The 25112-nt window shown below is 42.2% G+C and overlaps 2 protein-coding genes across 5 annotated transcripts in view; both read right to left on the bottom strand.

The window, feature by feature from the left end:
- The window catches only part of CYRIB (CYFIP related Rac1 interactor B), a 96748-nt gene extending 92173 nt beyond the window's left edge, over positions 1-4575 (bottom strand). For both annotated transcript variants that reach the window (XM_063411747.1, XM_063411572.1), the window contains exon 1: positions 4496-4575. The gene's annotated coding sequence lies outside the window, so the exon portion shown is untranslated. The remainder of the gene's footprint in view (positions 1-4495) is intronic.
- A 5502-nt stretch (positions 4576-10077) lies between these two features.
- The window catches only part of ASAP1 (ArfGAP with SH3 domain, ankyrin repeat and PH domain 1), a 145142-nt gene continuing 130107 nt past the window's right edge, over positions 10078-25112 (bottom strand). For all 3 annotated transcript variants that reach the window (XM_063411191.1, XM_063411061.1, XM_063411126.1), the window contains 5 exons: positions 23462-23528; positions 21400-21458; positions 18591-19093; positions 14670-14792; positions 10078-12740 (listed from right to left, as the gene is read on the bottom strand). In XM_063411191.1, the coding sequence (XP_063267261.1) occupies positions 12666-12740; positions 14670-14792; positions 18591-19093; positions 21400-21458; positions 23462-23528 (827 nt within the window). In that variant the 3' untranslated portion in view covers positions 10078-12665. The remainder of the gene's footprint in view (positions 12741-14669; positions 14793-18590; positions 19094-21399; positions 21459-23461; positions 23529-25112) is intronic.

The raw sequence follows: 25112 nt of genomic DNA, 5'->3' as shown, positions 1-25112 counted from the left end.
CTCAAAGTCCAAATAGATGCATGGGCTCACTAACCAGACATGGATTTTAGCAGCTGTTAACAGACTGCATGTCCCTGTAAATTTGAATTATGTACTTTCAAGTAAAGTATTTGAAGGATAGTATTAAAAAACAAACAAACAACAACAAAAACCCCCCAGTTATTTCTAGAACAATCAAAATGGAAGCCGAGCTCTGTTGTTTCTGGTACAGCAGTAGTTTCTTAAATAAGATTTTTTCCTGACAGATGTAGCAGTGCAGGGACTTAAGAGTACAATTCCCAGTTTTTCAGCCTATTATATGTGCATTCCTGACCTGTAAACCTTTCCTTCCTTCTCTAGCCTTGCAGAGCAAGATTGACAGTGCTATGTTTTCACCAACACACCAAAAAAGACCTTGTTTTCTCTCCTTAAGGACAACAAACTTGGCCCAAAGGGGCTGTACCAGAAGCCAGCCATTTTTGCCCTCTGAGAATCAGCCCACGCAACCACAGCTCCCACTGGTGAGAAGTTACTCAGACAAGTCCCTCCTCTAACCACTCACCCAGTGAGTTGGTTTCATCCAAGTTGCTGCCATGGTCATGGAGAATGAACAACAGGCAGGTAAACAGCAATTATGGCACACACAGAAAACTGCCCAGTTTTGGTTGCATCTCATTCCTTCCCACGCGTTTCAAACCAGCCCTGTTCCACAGGGATCTTCAGAACAGGTTCCCTTCCACACATGGTAAGACTGCCCATACCCCTTCAATTTTAGAACAATAACAGAACTGACCTGAGAGCTGTCTGTGTGCTATTCCCAAATGTGTCAGTGGAGGAGCCCGAATGTGCTCGCTGGCATGACACCGCTCCCTCTGGCGCTGCGGCAGCGAGCGCTCTTGGAAAGCCGGCAGGGCGCCCGTGCCACGGGTTACGATGATTGCTGCTGACAGCTTCTTCATGGTATCACAACAAATTAGGTCACAGATTAGATTTTCATAGCACGGATTACAACTTGTGTCTACATCTTTTTCTTAGATAGAGAGAGGGTTGTGGCCAGGAGGTTTGGCCTCAAGATTGGGAACAAGGCAGATGCTTGGGACTGGGGAGGGTCCTATTTCTGGTTGAGACAAAGACTATCCTAGCAAGACTCAGATGGAATTCCTAGTTTTCTGCTGCAGTCAGAAGACTTGGTATTTTTCCCTTTCTATCCAGCGAGCCTTTAAGAAATGAGGTTGACCACTAGATACCCTGGGGTAGATCTTACAGCATTGTTGCAAAACAGATAGCGAACCCAGCTCTAGAAAGAAATTTCAGAAAAAGTGATTTTTTGTTATAGAAAAGCAGCTTGCACCACCTGAAAAACTGCTGGGAATGGAAACCAAAGCTACCTATTAGACTTATCCCACCTATTACCACAAGGCCACACATACATTCGGTTTGAACATCTCTAGTGCAGAAAGACCTCAAGGGAATAAATTCATGTGTGCAGTATTTGTTTTAAAATATACCCAGCAAGGACAGTAATAGAACTCAAGCACAAAAAAAAAAAAAAAAATCCAATCTATATCAAGCTCCACACAGAGCAGCACAGAACAAAGGTTTCCAACAGCTGAGTGACTGCAGACACTGTGCAAAGTGCTTCCTACCCACTGTGAGATACAGCCCTGCTGCAGATTTGAAAACCAGCTCCAGCAACTGTGTTCCAGCAGACTGTCAGGGCTGTGTTCTCTCCCAGCCACCTCCTCCCTCGAAGCTGAGCTGCTGCAGGGGAGAGAAGGCTCCTGGGAGCCAGCAAGCTGGATTCAGCTCCAGTGGAACCGTGCAGGTCTGCATGGGGCAGTGATTCAGCTGATAAGCAGGCTCACAGCCATGATAAGCACGAAAGGAAAACCCAAACCAGACGATCAGGAAGACAGGTCTTGGGCTGAACTAACTTCAGAGACAAGTCTTTCTAAGTCAGGGGAGAGAGAGGAGTGCAGGAATGACCTTCAGCATACAGAAACAGTCCTGATACCACAATGGAATCACCTTTGTGCTTAGATAGCCCACGGAGCTACACTGTCTCTCTAGGGGGCCTCTGGAGCAAAGCAGGTCTGCTTTTACCTGCTGGCAGACCAACCTCTAGTCCCTAATCAAGCCCCTGAGGCTGTCTGCAGCCAGAGGACACAGCCTGTCTTCCTGTTCCCAGGGCAGCAAGAGGAGCACATGATGCTGTGCCTGTGCCCTGTGTGCAGGTTTAGACAGGCTGGTGCTCAGCACGCTCCCCTCGGCCTCAGCAGCCCAGCTGCAGCACTGCTGGCCTGAATCATCGCCTGTGCCCCCAGCTCTGAAACAATCTCACACGTCACTTCAGCAGTTTTTCACAGGAAATATGCTTTTACTTTCAAAATACTCTGGGGCTTGTTCTCCTCCAACAAGCACAGGAAGTATCTCAAATACCAGTCTTTATTTTTGTGAGCCACTATGTATCCTCTGATACCTTTGAGTACAAAGAAATAAATAGTAGTTGAGAGTGGCTGTGCCCTGCCATGCTCAGAGGCAGCATTAATGTTTTTTAACTCCCCTCAGAGCATCAGCCTCTCCCAGTGCTCTTGCTGGGCACACTCAGATTTAGAGGCATGGAATGAGGCCTAATAATTTTTTCCTCAAGCCTGAGCTGTGCTGTGCCGATTATTGAAAATCCATGGCACGCGCTCCTTGCTGAGCAGTCTGAACTATCGATCTCAGTTAGAGAAAAGGATGCTCTGGACTTTATTGGAATTGCCTTTAAAAGTCCTGTTGGTACAACTGTTCTGCTGGATGCTGAACACTTCCTAGTCCCCCTGCAGAGCACTGCCTCAGACCTGTTCAGAGGCTCCTTCCTGCCAGGGGCTCCTGCAGAGCCATGGAGGAAACCACATCGCCGACCCTGGGAGAGCTGGCGGTGACAAGTGCCAGAGGGTGCACGAATGAGGGAACACTCTGGGCTGAGCAGTGCTCCCAGAGAGCCAGAGCGAGCAGCAGTAGGGATTGCTGTCTGCAACAGCAGCTGGAGAGCATCCAGCTGCCTGGACAGGCACAGGCTCCCAATCTCTGCCGAGCAGGGAACCCAGGAGGAGCCGTGCAGCCAAACGCTGCCTCTCTCTAAGGCACGATGACCCTGAGAAGCGCCAAGCACTGAAATGACCCAAGAGGGTCCTTCAGAGCACATGTAGGCACCATGAACATTCCCTAACTTCCCACAGCACCAGTTCTGGCCTCCTCAACATTAAACAGGCGCAGCCATTGCCAACCTCGTTTTCAGTCAAGCTCTGAGACAAAGAGGACATTAAACTTCCACCAAAATCCCACATCTCTTCAAAGCCCTTCTCAGTCTGGGGTGCAGATGCTGGGTTTTCTGTGTTTGAATGAAATAAAAGGGCCTTTCTACTGTTTTAATCACATACCTAACAAAACACTGAATAATCATCTTCATGGCTTTTTGAGTCTTAAATTAAAGAATGTAGACATTTTTTACATATATTAAGAAAGGGTTATTAGGGATAAGAGTTCATTTTTAAAAGTCAGAAGGGTAACTCTGCTCCAAACCATACAGCCAGGTAATCCTCACTGTTTAGGGGCTGCTCTGTGCTATTCTGTTTCAGCACTACCCCTTTTGGAAGGCTTGCTCAAGAGAGGGGTAGTTTTCACACAGTCATGATCACAACCACACCACGGCTCCTGCCCAGATGAGGAAGTACCAGATACCCCAAAGCAGAAGTGCTCACCCTCTCACCAGCCAGTCCAGCGCATTTCTGCCTGCTGGGCTGAACTTTTAGGTACAAGATTTGCATGAACGAGGACGACTGATAAGTCTTGGGCCTGGCACCCGGCATCTGTACAAAAAGGCTCCATCTAACATGGTTACTGCTGCTCCCAGCCCAGGACAGCCACAAACGGCACCCAGGGCACACAGCACCAAACCATGGCTTCCTCCTGAGGCCGACCAGCCCAGCGTGCTGCAGCTCGGCTTCAATCCGGCAGGGATGGGGATGGCGTGGGCTGGTGCGAGGGCTGTCACACCGCTCCTGGATCTGCCAAGTCCGTGGCTGGACCCTCAGGACCTGCCGTGCCCGGCCTGTCACCGCCTCAGAGACGGGAGCAGCTCCTCCTCGGCCCCTCCTGACCCCTCGCAGCCCCCGTGCCCTGCGGGAAGCAGAGCTCGGCCAGAGCTGCCTCCGGCCGTCCTTGTGCTGTGTCCGCGGCCCCACAGAGCTCCCTGCGCGGCGGGAGGCGGCCGGGAAGGCGCAGGGCTGCCCGGGCGGTGCTGGGCATCCTCCGCGGGGGCTGCAGCCTCCCTCCCGGGGATGGGGACAGAGGCCCCGGCTCCTTCCCGGCTCCTCTCCGGCCCGCGGCTCCCCACGGGCGCTCACCCCACGGCCTCGCTCAGGCTCCTCCCGGCTCCTCAGGCGATCCCCATCTCACTCCCGCTGAGCCGGCCCTGGCCGCTGCCTCGGCGCCCCGCTCCGCCCGCCCGGGGGGCGCGGGCCGCCCTTACCTGGGCACGGGCCGAGCCTCGTCCCTCCGGCTGCCGGCGGCGTCACGGCCGCAGGTTGTGGCTGCGGGCGGCGGTGCCGCATCGATATAAAAGGAAGCGGCGCGGGGGGAGGGAGAGGCGGCCCCGGCACCTTCGCCGCGCCCGGCTCGGATCCCCGGGCCCCTCAGCAGCTCCCTCCCCGCCGCCCCCGAGCAGCGGCTGCGGCTCCCCGGGCAGCCCCCCGGGCCAGCGGCACCCGCGGGGTGTTCACCCCGCCGGGCCGGGGGAAAAGGATGGGAGCAGGTCAGAGCCTTCGCATCAGCCCCCACATCCATCCCGGGGGGCAGGAGAGACCCTTCGTGAGGAGCCAGATATGCCCTGCCCTTACGGGCCGCTCTGGGCGAGCACGCAGGAAGCACACACCAACACAGCAGAGCTCGGGTGAGGCTCTGCAGCCATGGGAAGGGAGCAGGCACATGCCAGAGCACCTTGCGGGTTTCAAATGTAACAAAACCCAGCCATGTCCAGCAATCTCCTGGCTGCAGGCTCTCCTGGAGCTGCCCTGGCCCGAGCAGACCCTGGGGCTGCAGGCTCCTGCCCAGGGAAGGAGCGAAAATCCTGGGACAGGGCTGTTGGCAACTCCAAATGCAGGTGTTGGTCCCTGCTATGGTCAAGGCTTGGTTATGCAGCCTGGCAGCCAAGCCACTTCAGTGAGACATTGGCTGTAAGACTAGCTTTGGAGGATCAAAGAAAGACCTCATCAAGGCCTAATTTCTCCTTCAAACCCAAGAGCACTTTCCATCTCTAGAGCTACACTCAGAGTCCAGAGCAGTTGTGACATCTCTGAGGCACATTGTTCTGTTTCTTCTTCATCTTCTCCATCCTGCTGACAACTGATGACATCGTGGTTGCAGGAGTGAGGGTCCCCCCAGGACACGGCCTCTCCATCTGCTCCTCAGGAAGCTCTCCCTCCAGCAACAGATGCTGTTGTTCTCCTGCACCATCAATCCCTTTCAGGAAGGGACAGGGATTAGGTGTGGGTAACATGTCTTAAGGTAATTTCTCTAAATGGCATTTTCCTTCCCAGCTTTACTGTCAGCTGCTGGTGCGGGGCTGTGATGCTTCAGTTCTCTCTGCAGCCCCAAGGCCCAGGCCTTGCCACAATGGCTGCACGTCCTGTCTTTTGCCCAAAGCAGATTGAGGTGTGGGCAGCAGTGAAGCTGGGGTGCAGAGAAGTCCTGTAGGTATTGGGGCCCCAACACAGAAGTTCTTCATTAGGTGCCTTCTTTTATATTCCACCAGGCAAGCAGCTAAAGCTGTGGGTCATGGGCAGAGCAGGCACCTCTTCTACAGACAGAGGGAAGCGATGACCCCTAGCAGTCTCCATCAAAATAAACACTACCAGGGGTTCCATTTTGCATGAAAAACATTTAGATGGAACTGGCGTGGGCAAATGAGAGGAACAAATCCTGCTCTCAAGGGTTTTAAAGTAAAGAGGGTTTTTCCACCTCCAAATTTCTTGGGGTATGGTTGTTTTATTTTTCCCTCTCAAATTTCTCTACATCCCAGCAGGGAAGGGGGAACAGAAGGAGCTTTTCTGCTGCACCCACCAGCACCTCATCCAGACACATCTGGCTGGGAACATAAGTGCGAGGTTAAAGGATGTTCTGTTCCTAAGCAAGGTGACTGTTCCAGATCTGCTCCAAGGAGGATGTGGGGGTGCCAGAACCACATCTAAGGGTGCACCTGGCTCCTGTGTGAGGCTGCAGCCAGAGATTGCTCAGGCAGGGCAGCAGCACCTCCTGGCTTACAGCCAAATGTGGGGGAACTGGCCCTGCTGCTCCTTCTCAGGGCCCAGCAATTACAGCAGCTACTGGCATAATGCTGACCAGATGGTCTCACTGCGCTGCTGCCCTCCCACCCCAAGTGCTGCTAAGATCTTGCTGCTTCTCCTGGACAAGGAACCTTCACCTCACTGTGAGTCTGCACTACCTTGACCTCTCAGGTAAGTATATGGTCAGCCTGGAGGCAGTGCTCACAGGACAGCTGCTGACTCCTTATGTTGGTCTTTACATCAACAATGGAGTCATTTGTATTGTTTCAAAGGTGGCCAAGCTGTGGTTTGTGATCGCCTCCATCCCCTGCTCTTCTCACATCTCTACCTTGTAGCACATGTAGAGCTCAGATTTATTTCAATACTCAGCAAAAGTCTTGGAACTCCCTCTCTTCCAGCATCACTTGGTGTCAGTTCACTTCAGATGAAGATGTTTCTTGCTCTCCAGATGTCCAGATTGCCAAACTTCCCTCTTGAGCAGCTCTGTGCACCCTATCAAGGCAGGTTTAGCATTTGTTCTGTTTCTTTCTGTAGAGCTTGACCCTGTTTCTGGAGGGAGGACAGAGACTGAGGAGCATCCTGGATCTGCCCTTCATTTCCATGCTTTCATCCAGAGGTCAGAACTACTGCAGTGGTCCCGAAATTGCTCCACAAGGCTTTTTTATCCAGCTTCTGGGTGGGTTTCCACACAATAAAAAAGTCTCAGCTGAAATGTGAGCATGTGGCTGGCTGCAGCTCACTTACTGCTCAGCTGCCTGAGGCTCTTGCTTTCCTGCCTACAGTTGGTAAAGTAGGGCTACAGCTCTGAATTCAAACCCTAGAGTGAATAAAGGGAAGGCATTTGGGGATGGGAATAGATGCTGAATAGTCAAGTGATTACAGCAGTAGAACCTCTACTTATTTGAAAAAAAGTGTGCTTTGTCTTTGAGATGTCTAAAGCAGCAAGTGGCCACTGGTGTCAGGTCATTAGGGAAATCTGCAGGCTCCAACAGAAAACCACAATAAACCCCTGCCTGATCACCAAACAGCTGCTGACCTCTTTTGTACACATTCAACTTAAGGTGCATTGTCTTTCCTTCAGTCTGAAGTTCAGGAGCACATTTCAGTCCTTTCTGATACCTAAATTTTTGAATTTTATTTAAAGACTAAGAACCCCAGCTCAAAGGGACTGTTGACATGTACTGTAGCAGCGACGTGAGAGCAGGGAGAGATGAAAAACATTACTTTACTAAAATAGGTTTAAAAGCAACTTAACTTAAAACTTAGGTTTTAAGAGCAATGTAATTTTGCAGGAAGAGGTAGTAAGTTATTCCTGGAAGAAAAGACTGGGAAAATTAATTAGTTATCAAAAAACAAAGCCTAATATTACTGTTTTGACACGAACAAAGTTAAATACAAGACCCAACCTCCAATATAGCCATTCTAGAGCAGTTTGACTGCTTAGGGTTGATTCATCCACTCAATGGGACTGCGAGAGAGAAATCAGATTCATAATTTCTGGAGGTAACTGAGGCACAAAATTATATTCAAGCCCTGAGGGGAAAAAAAAAAAAAAAAAAAAAAAAGTGGAAATGGACCTAGCACCACACAGCTTTTCAGAGAAGAGCAAAAAGCTCAAGGGGAAGGGATTTTTCTGATTAGACACTACAAGAACCCAGGTCAAACTGGTAGGAACAACATTAATAGAGTCAACACCGGATTTAAAGTTCCAGGTAAGCTTAAACCTTGTTCAAAACATTCTTTAGGTGGTGCAGAAAATGACTGATCAGCTTCCCCTCTGCTCTGACAGCTTAGCAGATGTGACAGCTGTCACAAACTTTCCTCCCTGCCCCCAGCGTTACAAAAGGACTGGAGCAGACATCCGCCTTGCTGCAGCCGGGAGGATCTGTTCTGTAATTTGCAGAGGAACAAGGCAGAGCCTGTACCATGACACACTATCGTTTTTACTGTTCCCCAGCAGCAGCTGACCAGAACCAGCCAAGACGTGCAGGTTTTGTGCCCGCTGCAGCTTGGGGGGGTGTCAGCTAAGCACGAGTTGACAAACAGCACTTAGCTTATCTCAAGAAGAAACCTGAGCACTCCTTCAGCAGATGACAGAGCTGTAAATCTTGTCATGTATAGCCCTAAAAGAATCATTAAGACAACTTAGAATAGTTAGTTTGTATTAGATAAGAAAAATGTTGTCTTGCAGCTATGCAGAGGAAATCATCTTACAGTTGTGTGTGCATTTTTCATCCACCCAAAAAGCCTCCAGCTGTTTCAGAAGGGCTAAAGGGTCCAATAAAAACATCCTTGAGAGCCTTAAACTCTTAAGGTGAGCAGCTCTCTGTAAGAATGTCAGGCCTGAAGCTGAACTTCATTTACTTACGGACATTTGCTCCTCTGTCTAGTTCTGGTTTCATGGCACAGAATCGTTCCCAGTCCAGGGTGTGAGTGGCATGAAACTGTGTAACAATGTGGAGCATGGGAAAATAAAGTTGTTTTCTGTTGATTCTCAGCTGAAATACCACACAGAATTAGAGAGTTCTGGGGAGGGGAAGCATCTGAGAACAAATCAGATTTATATGGTTGAACTGTTTGTTTTCTGTTGTGCGGTAGAAAGCTATCTTAAGTTTCATTCTTTGGTATTTAATATTTGCACCACTTTCACTGGTATAGACTGCCAATTTTCTGTTTAACTATGAGCTTTATGTTTGCCAGGAGAAGGGTAAGGAAACTGAAACTCTGAACAACAAGGGAGTTCTCTGGGCATGCGTTTGTCTTGTTCTCTGCTGTTCCAAAAGTTATGAGACATCAATCTCAGTTTTGACTAAGGAAAAGAAATCAATAGATGTCACTGAAGAACACATAATACAAGCAGGACAGAGGCTGTTGGAATCAATGTCTCTGAATGCTGTTATCTGAAATATTGTGACACAGTAGGAATTGAGAAAGAGTATGATATTTAACCAGACTCATTCTCCTGTCCCACATCCATGCTTCCCCCCCCTCTAACTCCCCCATACTGAGCCTGTGTAGGTTTGAAAGCCCCAAACAAGTAAGCAGGATGTTCTGTGGCAGTGGGCATCACACCAGTGCCACAATGCAGTCTGAAGAAGCTCTCATCATAGCAGTCCTGAGCCCTGTGCATGGCAGCCACTATTCTTGACACAAACCAGATCTGATAGCTCCACACTCCAGCTTTTCCTCTGGCTAAAGGATGTTCTCGTTGCTTTCTAGCAATTTCAAGTGACTTGTTCATTTTGGAGTAGCTTTGACAGGAATGGGTCTTAAATGAGAAACATCCAAGAACTGAGTCAGGGATGGGGGAAAAATAACCTCTGCAAGCTGGGTCAGGAGTGAAATTCTAAGCAACAAAGTCACTCCATCCAGGAAAGATTAGTACTGCTCGAGTTGGTGTGAGAGCTGCTGCTGGGCTGGGAGATCCTGCCCACGGACAGAGTTTGTGAATGGTCCCTTCAGCCCCATGCGCTGCTGTGGAAACAACACACAGGAGCCCACAGAGCCTGCCAAGGCCAGAGACAAAGCAATCGAAACTCATGGACAAAACAAGTGGTTTGATGCTAACTTTAGTAAGTAAAGTTTTCCAGATAAAGGCAGTTGCATCCATATTTAACAGCGTTTAAAGAGATACACATTTAATTGCATTATATAAGGAGTGCTTTATATTCAAGAGAAAACATTTCAAATGTCTTAGTTCTACCTGTTTGGAATCCAGACTTTCTCCCTAGAAGATATTCCAGTTGACAAAAAGGGCCTCGTTCAGATATCTGGGATCAACTGAATACATTTATTTAAAAGCAATTTTAAATATTAAAAAAGTAGAAATTAACACATACAGTACTCAAAAACTGTCACATTAAATACATGTGAATAGACATGTGTACTGATGTTTTACCTTAACATTCAATGAGAAGTCAAGATTTTCACTAGTGGCATGACCAGATCTGATTTTTGTACATGTTGATGTACTATGTAATAAAAAAATAAATAGCAACTGTTGTTCAACAGTAAATAAGACATCATCTGCAGAGCAAACTTCCCCCTCTGGGGGCACCTTCCCCTGCCCCTCCCCCCAACCCTTTATCAGCTAATTTCCCATAAAGATTTAGACTTTCCAAATACTATGTCATATACAAAATTGCAGACAGTGGCTCATTGAGTTCAAATATAATACTGTACTTAAACTCAATCAATATCATACATTTTCAGATTTCTTATGACCCACAATAAGCCAGAATAAACAGAACTATTGTTCCTTATGGAACTCATTTAATTTTATAAAATGCATATGTATACTATTTTAAAGAGCGTAGAAAAGAATAGACATTTGACTCTACATAATTTTACATGCCTAGGTTTTCTTTATATGATTTGCATTTATCAGTTTATTTCAAGATCACTTAAAAATACAATTGACCACAAAAGTGAATAGGTTTTGTTCTTTAATGCAACTTAAAACATTGTAGTAATGGATAAAATGGAATGCTAAATAAATGCTAAACCTGACTTCCTTTCCAGGAACAGAATAAAGTTTGAAATACTGGAGCTGGTAATACTGAAGATTAGATGCCAGCAGGCTCGCTCATTCATTGCATATTTTTTTTTGGAATTCATTTTTTTAATAAATGATAAAACTATTAATAGTTGACAAATGTTTTGCATTTTTTTTCATGTGGGATTTAGACAGATATTTGTTTCTAAATTAACCACAAACAGAATTAAATATTCACTGACTACAGTCTTGTAAAACTGTATTAGAAATGAAAGCTCTCAGAAAGTCTGAGATATGCTTTTATGAAATGAAAATCTTTCCATGCAGCCAAGACAATCTGCTTTGAAATAGCAGCACTAGGTACTGAAGCCAAAATAACATTTAAAGCAAGTAATACAAAACTACATATGAAAGTCATGGAACCCGCTACAGACAAACCATGGGAAAAACACAACCGCATGATGTTTCAAAAGATTAAAAATTATGTTGAAAGTGACACAGGAAATTAAAGTTTCCAGTAATACATTGGAGTGTTTTCTGGCAATGCAACTTTATACCAACTTTCAAGAAACCTCAGGTCAAATGCAGCCTTCTAAAGATTTTCTTAGAAATTAGATTTGTGACCGTATGTCTGTTACTTCGTGCTTTGGGTTACGACCATTCCTGTCACAGTTTGGTGAACTCCATGAAAACCAGCCTTATCCTTGTGATCTGAGATCTATCATTACCAGCCTGATCAAATGCACAAGAGGTCATCTTAGCTTCCACTTTTTAGAGCATTAAAAATAATTTAAATTTATCCTTATATCACCACTTAAAAATTTATTTTAGGTAACTAACTTTTAGCAAGGTTGAAGACAGAGGAAAAAAATCCACAAAATCATTTTTCAAAGAGCCAATTTAGCTATAAACAAATACTGTTGCAAGCTCACATTAACCTGAATAGCAATTAAGTTAAAATGTTCTTTTCCTCAAATGTAGCTATATGACTACAGTACTACTTTTGTACAAAGGCAGGTTTCAAGTAAGCGCCTAAATGCATGCACAATGTCAACAGTTAACATTTGCTAGAAGTCCTTGATTACTAAGAATTCAGTGAAAGAAACCAGCAAATTTCACACATATCTACTAAAGAACAATATGACTAATTTTCATTAAAGTAAGTTTTCGAATGAAATAAATTTGTAACTTTTTATAGTGAGGTAATATCACAGGGGAACTGCAATCACAGTTTGGCATAGGTCCACATAATATAAACATGAAATGCTTGTATGCACACTGTAAAACATTACTGTTATCTGTAAAGTCAGTGAATATTTGTCTTCATAATTACACTTAACTGAGCACTATATTAAATAAATATCGAAGTGGGTTTCATAGCTGTAAACTGCATACACTTATGAACTGCAGACTGATCTTTAAATTGTCCAAAACCATTCACTCATTCTAACTTTCTGCTAATTGTATATTGAGAATACCAAGTTATTAGGAAGAGTCATTTCTGTACAGTTACGTGGGTGACAGAGACCACCTATGTTGGGAAGCTGGCAGTCCACACGTGTGGGACAGCACGGACAGAGATGGAAGTGCTAAATGCCCAGGATGGCTTCAACAAACCCGATAAGGCGTGCCAGGTTCCAAGGCTACCATAATACTGGCAAAGGCAGAATAACACAGTATATTTACAATACATATAATTCAACCTCATGAGGTGAAACTTAAATGAATTCTTAATTTGTAACAGCAGCTATATACACAGTTGTGCACAGGATTACAGGGAGGCAGCAGCGTTCGCTTTTGCTAAAAAGCCCGTCTTGCATGAAGAATGTGCAATGCTCAAGTTTGGGATTTGTTTGTTTTGACTAGTCTGACAGAATGTGCACAAAGGACACTGGAAAGACCCCTTTCCTCTCTGGCTGTCCTTCGATGTGGCCAATCTGCAACACAGGAGAAGAAGGTACATATATACATATATATTCATATATAGATGTGCATGTGTACACAAGGACTTCACAGACTGCATTCATTCAAAAGCTGCAGAACTGCTCACAGAGCCTCAGCAACCTCTTGGACAATCTGAAGCAGATCTTAGTTAACATTTGGATTTGTGTAAAGGAACAAAATGAAACTGCACGAGCATATTATAAATAAGACAAATGAAGCCAATTAAATCTAAAAAGAATAAAACTCATTTTTTTAGGAAACTTACATACATCACTGAATTTCAAGAATCTCACCAAAACAGAAGCCTGAGTTTCTTTTGTCTGATAGGCAGATTTTCAGTAACATCTCTGCAAATGACTTATCTTAGTTAAGTGAATAAATCCTGAACATCTCACTGAAGGGAATTGTTGGCTATATTTGTGAAGTTACTTATGATAATCTGCATGTTTCACTTAAGGTGATAAAAGCCCAGCTGTTTTCTCATTGAATTAGTATGATACCTAATGATTTAGGTGCATATTAGTGTTTATAACAAATCACAGTGTTGTCTGATTAGGTATCCTTCAGCTACAACTTCCTACATCTTTTGCATAAAGAAATACCTGATAAACTTAATCAAAGAGATTAAAAAATAATGGAATATTTCACATGAACTTTCCATGTTTAAAATGCATAATTATAAACAACTGTTGAATAGCACTGGAGCAGCAGCCCTGACTGACCACATAACCCTCTTCTCACCCTGCTACCGTGCTGCTCACTACTTTGAGAATAATGGTGTACCTTCCTTCCTCTTCCACAAGCTTACAAAATGGGAAGGGGAAACGTACAGGGCTGGCCATTTCCTCTTGGAGAGCCAAAGTTTTGAAGCACATGAGTCAACAGCCCTTGTTTCCCTTCTCAGAAACATTCAGACTGGGGCACTGCATGGAACTTGCTGGGCCTGTCCCTAAGGGGCTTAGAAAGCCACTTCACAGAACAGATGCAGCAGGGAATGCAGCAGGAATCAGGGTCTAGGTGATATGGGCAACACAAACACTTTTTACTGGGCACTGCTCTTTTGGTATCAGCTTTTCAGCTGAAAATCTTCTACACTCACATGATGAGTGAGAGGAAAACGTAGCTGGAAACAAAACAGCAAAGGTTGTGCTGCACTTAGATTAGGATATCACAGGCAGCCTTGCAATTAGAATTTGTTACACTCAAATGAAATCTGTCACATTATCCCCAGTAATAATTCTTTGGCAGGGAAATATGATGTAGCAGGGCTTTAGGAACATGAGCTGGATTGTCAGGAAAGGCTGGAGACTTCACATTGGGTTGAGAAAAACCTGGTGTTAGCACTCGAACAATATACAGTCCATAACAGGGGGAAGATGGTGTCAAACAGGGACATGAGAAGGAAGAAGGGAAAGAAAATGTTATCTGCCCCCCATTTAAGAAAAAAACCATCAGCTTATAGCATCAATTACAAATTATTCTTTAGATTTCCAGTAACCCCTGTAGGTATAACTTAACATTTTGGGTGAACTGAAGATAACTACACATCTCATTTTCATGGAGGGTGTAAATTTGTTAAATGGAGTAAGACTCACCATTTCTTTATTTAATGGAAGGCTGTGTGCATTGCAGAGGGACATGTGTAAATATGTGCTGTATAAGCCAGCAATAAAGCTAAACCTGGTGGGACTGGTTCTAAGATACTCTTCCCTCCCAAATAAAAGGGTTTTCTCTAATAGAAGTTTAAGGGCTGGTTGTTAGTTTAGGCAAAAAGAAACCAAACAAAAATCAAAGCAAAACAAAAAGAAAACCCACCACCTACAATCAAAAATAAAAAGAAATCCTCCACATTTGGAAGAAGAGGCTTTCCTATAAAAGTCATAAAGGAGTTATGTGGAATTGTAAAAGGGAAAGATACATACCCACCACTCTTGGTCCTCTTCACCAGTTACAATAATTACTTCTCCTTCAACAAATGTGAGTTCATCATCATTATCTGCCTGACAGTCATAAATGGTCTTCACTCGCCTAACTTTGTTTTTTCCCTAGAAACAGAATGAAGTTTGAGATGAAGGACATGAGAAACAGAGAAAAAATATGTATGATATGCCTTTTAGTTGTGTTTTATTTTTCAAGAAAGTGAAGACTATCAATTATTTTCCCTGCAATTGGGAATACAGAAATCTAAAACCTCTGCTTCAACAAGGATATTAAAAAAGTAAAATAAAAAGTTACCTACACAGTTGCAGGTTTTCTTTTTTCCTTAAGATTCAGAACTCCTAGCAGAACATAATGTGTAGTGCTTAACATGTAGCCCTTAAGAGGGCTTAAGTAACCTCTGCTTCCTCTGGTGAGCAAAGTTTAAATAATGTCCTTACATGGTTCTAGTCTGCAAACACCCTCTTTCTCCTTTAATACATACTTCATCAGAAAACCCACCATAAATAGAAAATTAAATCCAGTCTCCTCTGAATGCTCCAAGAGAGGTAAGGACTGAGGAAAATGCTGCATTGAAATCCCAGTATTCCTTACAGTTCTGGTTTTGGATCTAGTGCAAAAATACAGTATTCTTTGATTTCAAATCTGCTTACAGGACTGGAAATTATTTTTTTAGCCATTTTTCCATCCAAATGTTAGCAATTTCTTACTAAAATTACCTTGGTATCAGATGGCAGTACTATTTTCTGATGATAATTCACACTAGATATTCTCACAGCTCTACCATTCTGAGTCCAAGTATTTTCTAGGTCATACTTTGCTGCATACTGCTAATTCATATGAAAAAAGCCTCAGCCATGGACTCCTCCCCAGACATATGTTTCTTATGGCAGGGAAGATGACTTCAATGATTTCCAAATAGAGTAAGTAAAAAATATTCACAGCAAAACACTCTTGCTACTTTATATTCCTGTATTTTCATACCCACACCTCTTCAAAACCTACAGTTACTTCTTTTAACAGAAGTAATCAGATAACAAGAATGCAAAAACCCAAGAAGAGCAGAAGGAGATGAGAAGCAGAAGGGCTATGAAGGGAAAAGTCAGCAGGTTTAAAGGAATTTGAGCCAAAACTAACTTCACAGAGGAAATTTCCTAGGGAGTCTTTTCTTCGCTGTTACCTACCCACTTGAAAGTCCTCCATGTTTTGGCAAAAAAAAAAAAAAAATCATCCCTGCAGCTCAACAGCAGAACAGACACACTGAAAAAAGCATTCACACTAAATTCAAGATACAGAAAAATAACAGTTACAGGGGTATTTAAGGGAGAAAGCAGTTAACATAAAACATAAAAGCAGTTAACAACATAAAACTAAAAAAAACATACTCAAGACAAATGAAGAGAAATACCTGAAGATCATATGGGATCGAGGGTTTTTTCTATAGCGAAGGTTTGCTGCAGTGAGAAGTCACTTCAAAGAATGCTTCCTCTTTTCTTAAAGCTATATTCATATAATTTAAATAAAAATCTCATCTAGCACTAGGGACTGGAATTCAACAGAATGGGTGCTTGGAAACAATCCCAGCTTTCAGCTCCAGAGAACCTTTACAAACCAAGAACACTCCCTCCCAATCAATCCTCCAGTGATGAAGGGAAGCAACTACTCCTGCAAGGTAAAAACTGTCCTAACTGTTCAATAAAAAGAATAAAAAAATTCACATTCCTCTAAACTTCGAGAACTGTATGGAACTCAGCTTGTAAGAGCAGATGAGAAACGATGGGAATTACTCTAGTTTTATCACATTTTAACATTTTATTCCTTTCATGGAGAGCAGCAAAAAGAAGCATTCAAGCTCAAGGTGTATTTAATCATGGGAAGGTATAAAAAAGTATGGATATGTAGAGAGCACATATGTTCCAGAACATATTTCATTCATGTTCCAGAACAGTTTGTGGCATTGGTGTGCAAGGAAATGAAAGCAATTCCACGAAATGTAGTCTGGCACTAAAAAACAGATCCCCACCATCGACTCCCTGTACCCAACAGTGCTTATTAACAAGAGATTTTATGCTTAAAACTGAACAGTAATGAAATGCTGTGATCATTAATAATCCAGCCATGCTCTTATTTACATTCAACTTTTTTTTTTTCTTTAAAAATGAGTATTTTGTGTCCTTCATAGAAACCACCACACACACATAAAAGAATGTTCAAGTGCTCAGTGTGATTTCAGGATCACTCAGTGCAAATGTTGTTTCTCTAAAAATATCCTTTCAAATCCTTATAAATTACAAGCATTGGAATTTTTAGATTATATTTCTGAATAACTAATTTTCTAAAACTACCAATAAAAAAAACTATGCTTCTCATAAGCTTCTCCAAACGATGCCACTGTTTAGTGGCTGAATAGTCCAGGCCAGTGGCTGCTGTCATGGGTCTCACTGCCCACTGGGACGAAGCATTTCACCAGCTTTGTGCAGAGGATAGAGCCAGAGGATGAAAATGGAGGCAAGATACATTTCAGAGGAATTCTTGAACATTATCACTCGAGCAAAAAAGGCTGCACTGAACACAAAGAGATAGAGAAGTGTGCATGCAAAGATGTGCAAAAACCTGGTAACACACACACACATATATATATACTGGGAAGATATAAAATAGTTTCGATCACTGTGCTACAGCAGAACTATTTCATTTACTGCACATGTGAAAATGGCTGAGTTTAGAGAACAAAGAACCTTTCATCAGAATTTTTCTGTATACAGTAGGGTGACAGTTTAAAAAAAGCTAAAAGTAACCAAACTAAACAGGTAATCCATTATTTGCTTTCTTTTCTTCTTTAATAAAGTGAAAAGTAGCTGAGAATGACCAGCTTCATTTGCCTGCTTATATTTAAAAGTACATAAGTAAACAAACACTTTTTGATCAGATCCCTGTAATATTTAAATTCCAGAATACTCAGGAAGCCCAAGCAACAACTCTGTTGTTCTCAGTTCAGACTGGAGCTTACAGGCAAGACCATGCCAGAAGCCAAGTGATGGCTCCCTAGGGCTCTTCCTCAGACAAGCACAAGGCAGAAACTCATCCTGTGCTTTCACTATTTCACTAGAATGAAGGCTTATTTCCTTTTTACATAAGTGCTTTGCATGGCCAATCTGACAAACAAAGCCATCTCCCTTTTGATGTATTCTTCATGATGAAAATCTCAAGAGAGCTCTGGAGTTTCATAGTTATCTCAATCTACATATGCATTAAGAATCCTCTGTTGGAAATTGTACTGGTTAGAAGGATGAACAGCAAAATAAATTGGGGGTTGGAATCAAGTTGAAGTTCCAGATCTACTACTACACACCATGCAGAAATGTAAATTTTGCCACTTCATCAATACATCTGAACCTACACCTCAACTATTAAGTACATCAACATCAAATACTCACGACAGAAATATTTACTATTTTGTCACAGTTGACTTTACTTTAAATTTGGCATCTACTGACAACAGGTGCTAACATTCCTTCTTAAAGCTTACAAAGTCAAATGTATAAATATTCTAGCAATCTAAGGCACACAGACCTGTTACCAAAGGCAACAGAGAAAACCATCAGTTCATTCCGAGTTGAGACTGGCATAGATATAATAAATACATAAATCCCAATAAATTTAAATACACTCTTATGCTCCTAAGGTTATTGTTTTATGTTGCAAGTAGTTTGAGCCTGCAGGAGGCCTTGAAAACTCCCAACATTTGCTGAAGTTGCTTTGGGGCACACAAAGAGCCCCTCATTCCCTCTCCCAGCCCACAGCTTTATGTTGCCTTGAGTGCATAGCTCAAGGGTGCACAGACAGTCCTACAATAACTCCAAAGCGTTCCATGGATACTTCCAAGGAGCTGGAATAATACCTACCATATTTATTTTCCTGGGAAGTGGCACAGGGGTTTCTGGCAGGGTGTGTGCTAAGTCATTAGACTCTTCAGATGCTTGCCTTTGGACGGTGTCTCTGGATTGTACGTTTGGAGAAAGATCTATGGAGTGAGATTTTTGATTTGCTTCTGAGGGCTGAAGCTTCGGTGCTGCTTCTCCACCTTGAGATTTTGCCAACAGCTCTCCTAGCTGAGGTTTTGGAGGAAGGTCCTTCATTTGTGGCTTTGGAGGTAAGTCTCCAAGCTGTGGTTTTGGTGGCAAGTCTCCCAGCTGAGGCTTTGGGGGTAGTTCTCCAGGCTTTGGGGGTAAATCTCCCACTTGAGGTTTCTGAGTTAATTCCAGAGGCAGAGGCTTTGGGGGCAAGTCTCCAGGCTGTGGTTTCTGTGGTATATCGATGGACAGTGAGGGCTTCTGAAACATTTCCATGTGCTGATGGGATTTATCTATTGAAAGATGATGACTGGTTTCTATTTTTCTTAGTGCCACTAAAACAAAAAAGCAAAAGAATGTTTTTCACAATCTTAATATTTAAATATTAAAGAAGTTAGGCATATATCAAAACTGCAATTGTGTCAATGATCACGCAGTCACTGAGCCCTCATGACTGCCCATAAGTCCTCCTAGTCTATGACAAAAGCAAGATAATACAAAACCCTTGTTCACTGAGGTCTCATTTAATCGCTCCTCCTGGAGGCCAGCAGTGCTTATTTCAACAGTTATTAGATGTCAATTCATAGATTATTTACTTAAAATGAAATAAAGTGATCACTTTTTGGACCTAAACCAAAAAGCATGAAATATAATAAAAGACTTTGCAAAACCACCTATAGACCAATTGGCATGACTGTAACAAAATTTCTTTTTAATAACAACTAAACACACACAGTTGAATTCCATACAAAAAGCCATCTCTCAGCATTAGTACCTGTAAAATCTCTCAGAAGAGAGTGAGCACATATATCTATCTTTGCAGTGTATAGAATGTACTGTACTATGGGAATTCACACTAAAATAAAAAAAAATGAATTAACATATATGTTTACAATTTAGTAGAGATGAAAAGTTTTAAAATGTGTATTTTTCAGATTTGATGGAAGGAAAATGATACTAGATTTTCAGATAGTTCTTTTTCTCAGTGTCATCTATTGATTTTACTGCAAAGCTCCCTAAGAAAACTCAACTGAAATCTACCTCATAAACAAAACCATTAGTACACACAAAAAAATCTCCAACCCACAACCTCCTAAATCAAATAACCCTTATGTTAAAACACAACAAGGGGTACAAGAGAAAAAAAAATTACAACCTGTGATGAAAGCACCACATTTTGACTAGAAAGAACAATTTCCTTATGCATTCAGCACTGCTTTAGTATCCTATTGTACCAGCCAAAAAAGTGGCCTGACATTTCACTATGAAAGCAACAACACTCTCTTTGGATATCACCCACTTCAATAACATTTGCATGATATATTTATGGTTACTTACACAAAAATCCAACCAGCCCCCCAAAACCAAACCAAACCAACAAAAAATCCCATCAACTAAAACAACCCACCCCAAAACAAACAAACAACAGAACACCCCAAACCAAACCCATTTGCATAGTTTCCATGAAAGAAACTGTATAATTACTATCAGATGTCTCATATTTAAAAAATACTTCTGTGTTGATCCCTGTATATGGCTCTGTGTCCTTGCAGCAAATGTGAACACACTGATCATCCACATGGGTTTGAGATGTTAGCAAATGATATGAAAAACCCTGATGGCAGCCCTTATCAAAGTGCTTTGATTTGGTCCTCCTTAAATTTTCACCTAAATCATTTTAAATTAAGGAAGTGTTGACTTCCTTCACAGTGCCACCCTGGCACATCACTGCTGTCTCTTTCAAAAGCTAACAAGTCAGAATAACTGTAATTTAATAAAGTTGAACATTTACATTTGCTTTTTCTGTTAAAAATTACTTGCAGTCTCAATTTCAGACATTTAACTTCAGAATTTTGGACAAGCAGCATTTCCTGATCTTCAAGCTCAGTCGTGATCATCCACTCAAACAGATCTAGGTTTTGATGGATTCTGTATTCAGGTAGAATAGTCTAAAGTAGTTCTACTTTTTGCTTTATAGTCAACTGCTGCAACAACTCAACTAAACTAAACAAAACCTGCTGTAGTGAGTTTAAAGAGAGTAGAAAAAAACATTTCTAAAAGAAAGGTGTTCCCTGGGATGATGGTCTCAGCAAGTTTGTCACTGATTTATAAATGAGCATGTAGCAGTACCTGATTCTTTCCAAAGTAGTTGCACTGACCACAACCCTGATTCCCAGAACATGGCACAGATATAGTTTGCTCCAAGCTATCAAGAAATTGTACTTGGAGATATTAGGAAAAAAAATACCAATGAGGGTGGTCTAGGGTAGAAACAGAAGCCCAGAGAAGTTATCCATGGAGATATTCAAGATGTGATTGGACATGGCCTTGAGCAACCTGCTCTCATGACAGAAAGCTGGCCCTGCTCCGAGTGCTGGACTGCACCACGAGACCTCCTGAGGGCTCTTCTGGCTTCAATTAGTTCATGATTTATTTTTTCCTCCCAAGGTGTATCTTTTTCAGTTTAATAAAAGCTTTCTCCATCTTCCAAAATCTTTTCAGTTTTGTGAAGCTTTCATGGTTCGTGGCATTTTATAAATAAAATTTCTGCTGCAAAGATCCATATATTTAAAACAAGTATCTACTTTCACCCACATTTAAAAGATGCCATTATGAGAATAGCCACATAGAGATCTCTTACCTTTCTGAGGTAGTTTGGGAAGAACTCTAGGGCCAAGTGCAGTCTTTGCAGTCCCAGTGCTAAATCAACAGATGAGAATTATCAGTGCTTACAACTATTATAAAATATACTTATTTCTCATTTTCCCCCTTTGCATCCATAAATAAAAAAATCCCTCCAAAAATCCACATTTATTTTGCCCCTTTTGTAATCACTTTGTCTGTGGATAAATCCCAAAATTCAAAGCATTGTTAAGAATTAACTGGGGGTTTTTTTCAGAGAAAAAGACATACAAATCCTACCCAGCTTCAGTGCTATGGGGCAAATATATTCTATGAACTATGGTACATGCAAAAATATACTCTGAATATAGGTGAAGTTGAAAATCCAAATCTGTGGGCAGATCCTGAGCCTTAAGAAAAATTTGTTCTTCAAAATAATTGTACTGAAACATACAAAACATAATCTATGCTTTATGTCAGTGAAGTTTTCCAGGACTGAGCCTTGTAGCCTCCTGCACACGCATGACATTGTATCACACACACTCTCTGCTGCAGGGGGAGAGAAGGTCTTTACTACTCCCAGGAAATACTGATGATTGTAGGAAAACAACATGCTTTACTCTGTCAACCTGTATTACACGTTAGCTATTCCCATCAAAGTTTTTCCTCTAAAACCACACCGAAGTCACTTTTATAGAAAAGGAATGTGGAAGAAGAGAAGAAAGCAAATTGATTTAAGGCAGAAAAGTCTAACAATACATGAAAATCAGCTCAAAATAATGACTCAAAAAACAAGAAAAAAAGAAAAAATGACTGAGAGAACTGCCAGTGTATGTTCAACAGTGCAGAGACTCTTCGGCATCAACTGCCTTGATCCTGGTATTGCTTGTCTCTGCAGCCAACGTTTCAAATGAGCATGATGAAATACTTTAATTTCTAGCTCTTTTTTAAATAGCAAGAATACATCATGACATGACACTGAGAGAACAGCCAAGCTCAATCTTGATTCAATAATTCACAGAATCATAGAATATCCTGATTTGAAAAGGGCCCATGAAGATCATCAAAGCCCAGCTCCTACCTCGGCCTCTCTCTACTGCCATGGAGTACAAGGACCACACTTTTACCCTTGTCTCACAAGAATCTCGGATTCCAGCTCTCTGTGAACACTACCCTTTTTCCCTGAAAGCCCAATGCCAGCTGGATGGACTCAGCAAATGTGGGAAGCCAGCTGTGCTACCGCCAACAGGACCCCTGCCTGTCCTGACACGGCAGATCAGTCTGGGGGTGTCCAGAAACTCTTCCTACACATCTTCTGCTGTGCCCTGTCTGAGGTTACACAGCCATCCCCAGTCCCAGCCCATCCCACACACTTGTGGTGATGCCAGGCTGTGTGCCTGAGGCAGGCGCTTCCTGGAATTACCACGCTCTGAACCTCAGGCCTTTGGAATCACAGCACAGATAGAGCAGTAGCAAACTCTAAGTGACAGCAATGTATGGCTGTCCTTACTGCTCCAGCTATTGAAAAAGACACTTGTAATGGACAGAGCTGATGAACTACGAGCTAAAAGCAGTTTGTGTTACTGCAGACTGTGTGGCAGCACAGGAGCCTGACAGAGTGGAAAACAGCTAAACTGGAAGAGTGAGATGAACTCCCTCTTTCACAGAGCCATCTTCGATGGCAGCCTGTACCCAGAGTGACGCTGCTGCTACAGGCAGGACACCTCACGCTGGAGCAGATAAAATGAAATGCCAGCAGACATGAAAATGCAACTTTTGTCCTGCTGGCCTGTGGTCTAAGGCAGCATTCCCCAGCTGGGAGAGCACTTCTGTAGGAGCAGCAGATAGATTCGGGTACAAGCCATTCTGTCCATCCTGCTCAAAGGATGGATTGTGCAAGGACGGCGGGGAACAAAGCGTAGGAGGCTCAGTGTATTTGTATGCTAGTAAGGCATGCAGAAAACTAACGAAGAAACATAGCTAGGATTTCATTTCCTATGAAAGGCTTCTCTTTTCTAATTTACAAATTAGTTTTATTTATTTACATTTTCATCTTTGCCTTCATATATGCAGATTTTTACCTTGACTGCTGAGACATTCCCTCAAACTTGTTTGCAGCCTTAGTTGAAGGTGGGCCTAAATCATTACCTGAGATGAAAAAAACAACAATTTTTAAAAAAATCATTAGGATAACTGAAATATAATCAGCAGAGGGTGCAATTTAAAGCAAAACATGTATTACTCTATGCATCTTTTATGCAACATATCTAAAAAATACTTTACAAATTTATTCTTTATTAACAATTTTGCAGCTGAAAAAGAAGGAGGGACCAAAATAATACAAGATGACCTCTCACATAACACATTTTAAAACAACTCTCTGGTAGCTCTCATCTCCTGGCAAGGGAAGACTGAATGACATTGCTGTAGGGCATTTGTTTTGAAATAGTGTTTCAATTTTCTCTGTATAGAAGGAGATACAGCAGGTCAGTATCAGGTAAATTTATCACAGATGTTTACATTTTGCACTGTGAGGAACATCTTTGTAAAACCACCATAAATGTGATTCACAAAACATTAAATTCCTAAGGATTGGTATTTTATCCTATGTAAAGAATAGCCTTTTAATGACTTTTAATGACTAAGTTTGTATGTTCCCAGAATCTGAACTTTAGCCATTGGTAAAAAAAGAACCTGGGTATACAGAATTCTCTCAAAAGGCAGCAAAATCCAAACCCAAATGCTCTGGACTCCTTCAGAAGAAAGCTTCTCTTCATTAGCAATCACCATTTTCAAGGTATAATGACACCAACTCATTTGGTTTCGTGTCCTTTCATCCCCCTTTGCATCTCCTTTTACAGCACATCTTAATCTCAGAATCAGCTTCAACAACCATTAGTAATTTTGTCATTGAAATAGATGCAAAGTGACATTTAATAATCCAAGAACACAAAATACTTCTCATTCAAAAGAATGACACATTTTTCTAAATACCATTCTTGGCGCATTGATGTCTAAATGAAACAGCAGAAAAGGCTCATGCTGTGCCTTGCTAAAAATATGTTTGTGTTTAAAAGTGGTGCAAAAAGGAACTAAGGTAAAACAGCAAACATGTAGATCCTATGGATAAAGGAAGGAAAAATATCTCATGGTTGCTATGGAAATACAAAATAACCTAAATGACATTTTTAGAACATCTTTGAATAGTAACTCAATTTGCTTAGACATAAACTAAGGATTGCTCTGCTTGAAACTTCAATTAATGCACAGATTAGAAGACAAATGCTGAAATTCAACATAGCAAGAAATACAACAACACAGTAGAAAAAAAAGGAAAGGAAAAGCAGTGAACATCTGACAATATCCTTAAGCAAAAAACCACAAAGGCAGATACAAGAAACTCCCTCTTTTATAAACACAAAATTTAATACTTGCTTGTAAATCCAAATGGACTTTGAAACAAGCTTTTGTACAGATCTCAGCTAAAAAAAATTGGGAGAAGAGGCTCCCCTTCCATCCACTGAAGTTTAGCTTGCCCTGGAAAGCAGTGAAGAGACAGGAAAAACAATATTCTTTTCTGGCCCTGCTCTCACTAGGTGCTTTACTGCTACAGGGTTCTTCATCTCTAAATGCACACCTGCACCTTTCTCATATTTTCTTCTTCCTTTATCTGTTGCCTAAGGTGTTTAAGGAAATGTTGGCTCCTGCTTAGCATCTAATCCTATCACACCT

Source organism: Prinia subflava, chromosome 1 (assembly GCF_021018805.1).
Source record: "Prinia subflava isolate CZ2003 ecotype Zambia chromosome 1, Cam_Psub_1.2, whole genome shotgun sequence".
Lineage (NCBI taxonomy): Eukaryota > Metazoa > Chordata > Aves > Passeriformes > Cisticolidae > Prinia > Prinia subflava.
This window is presented reverse-complemented; position numbering and strand designations above follow the sequence as displayed.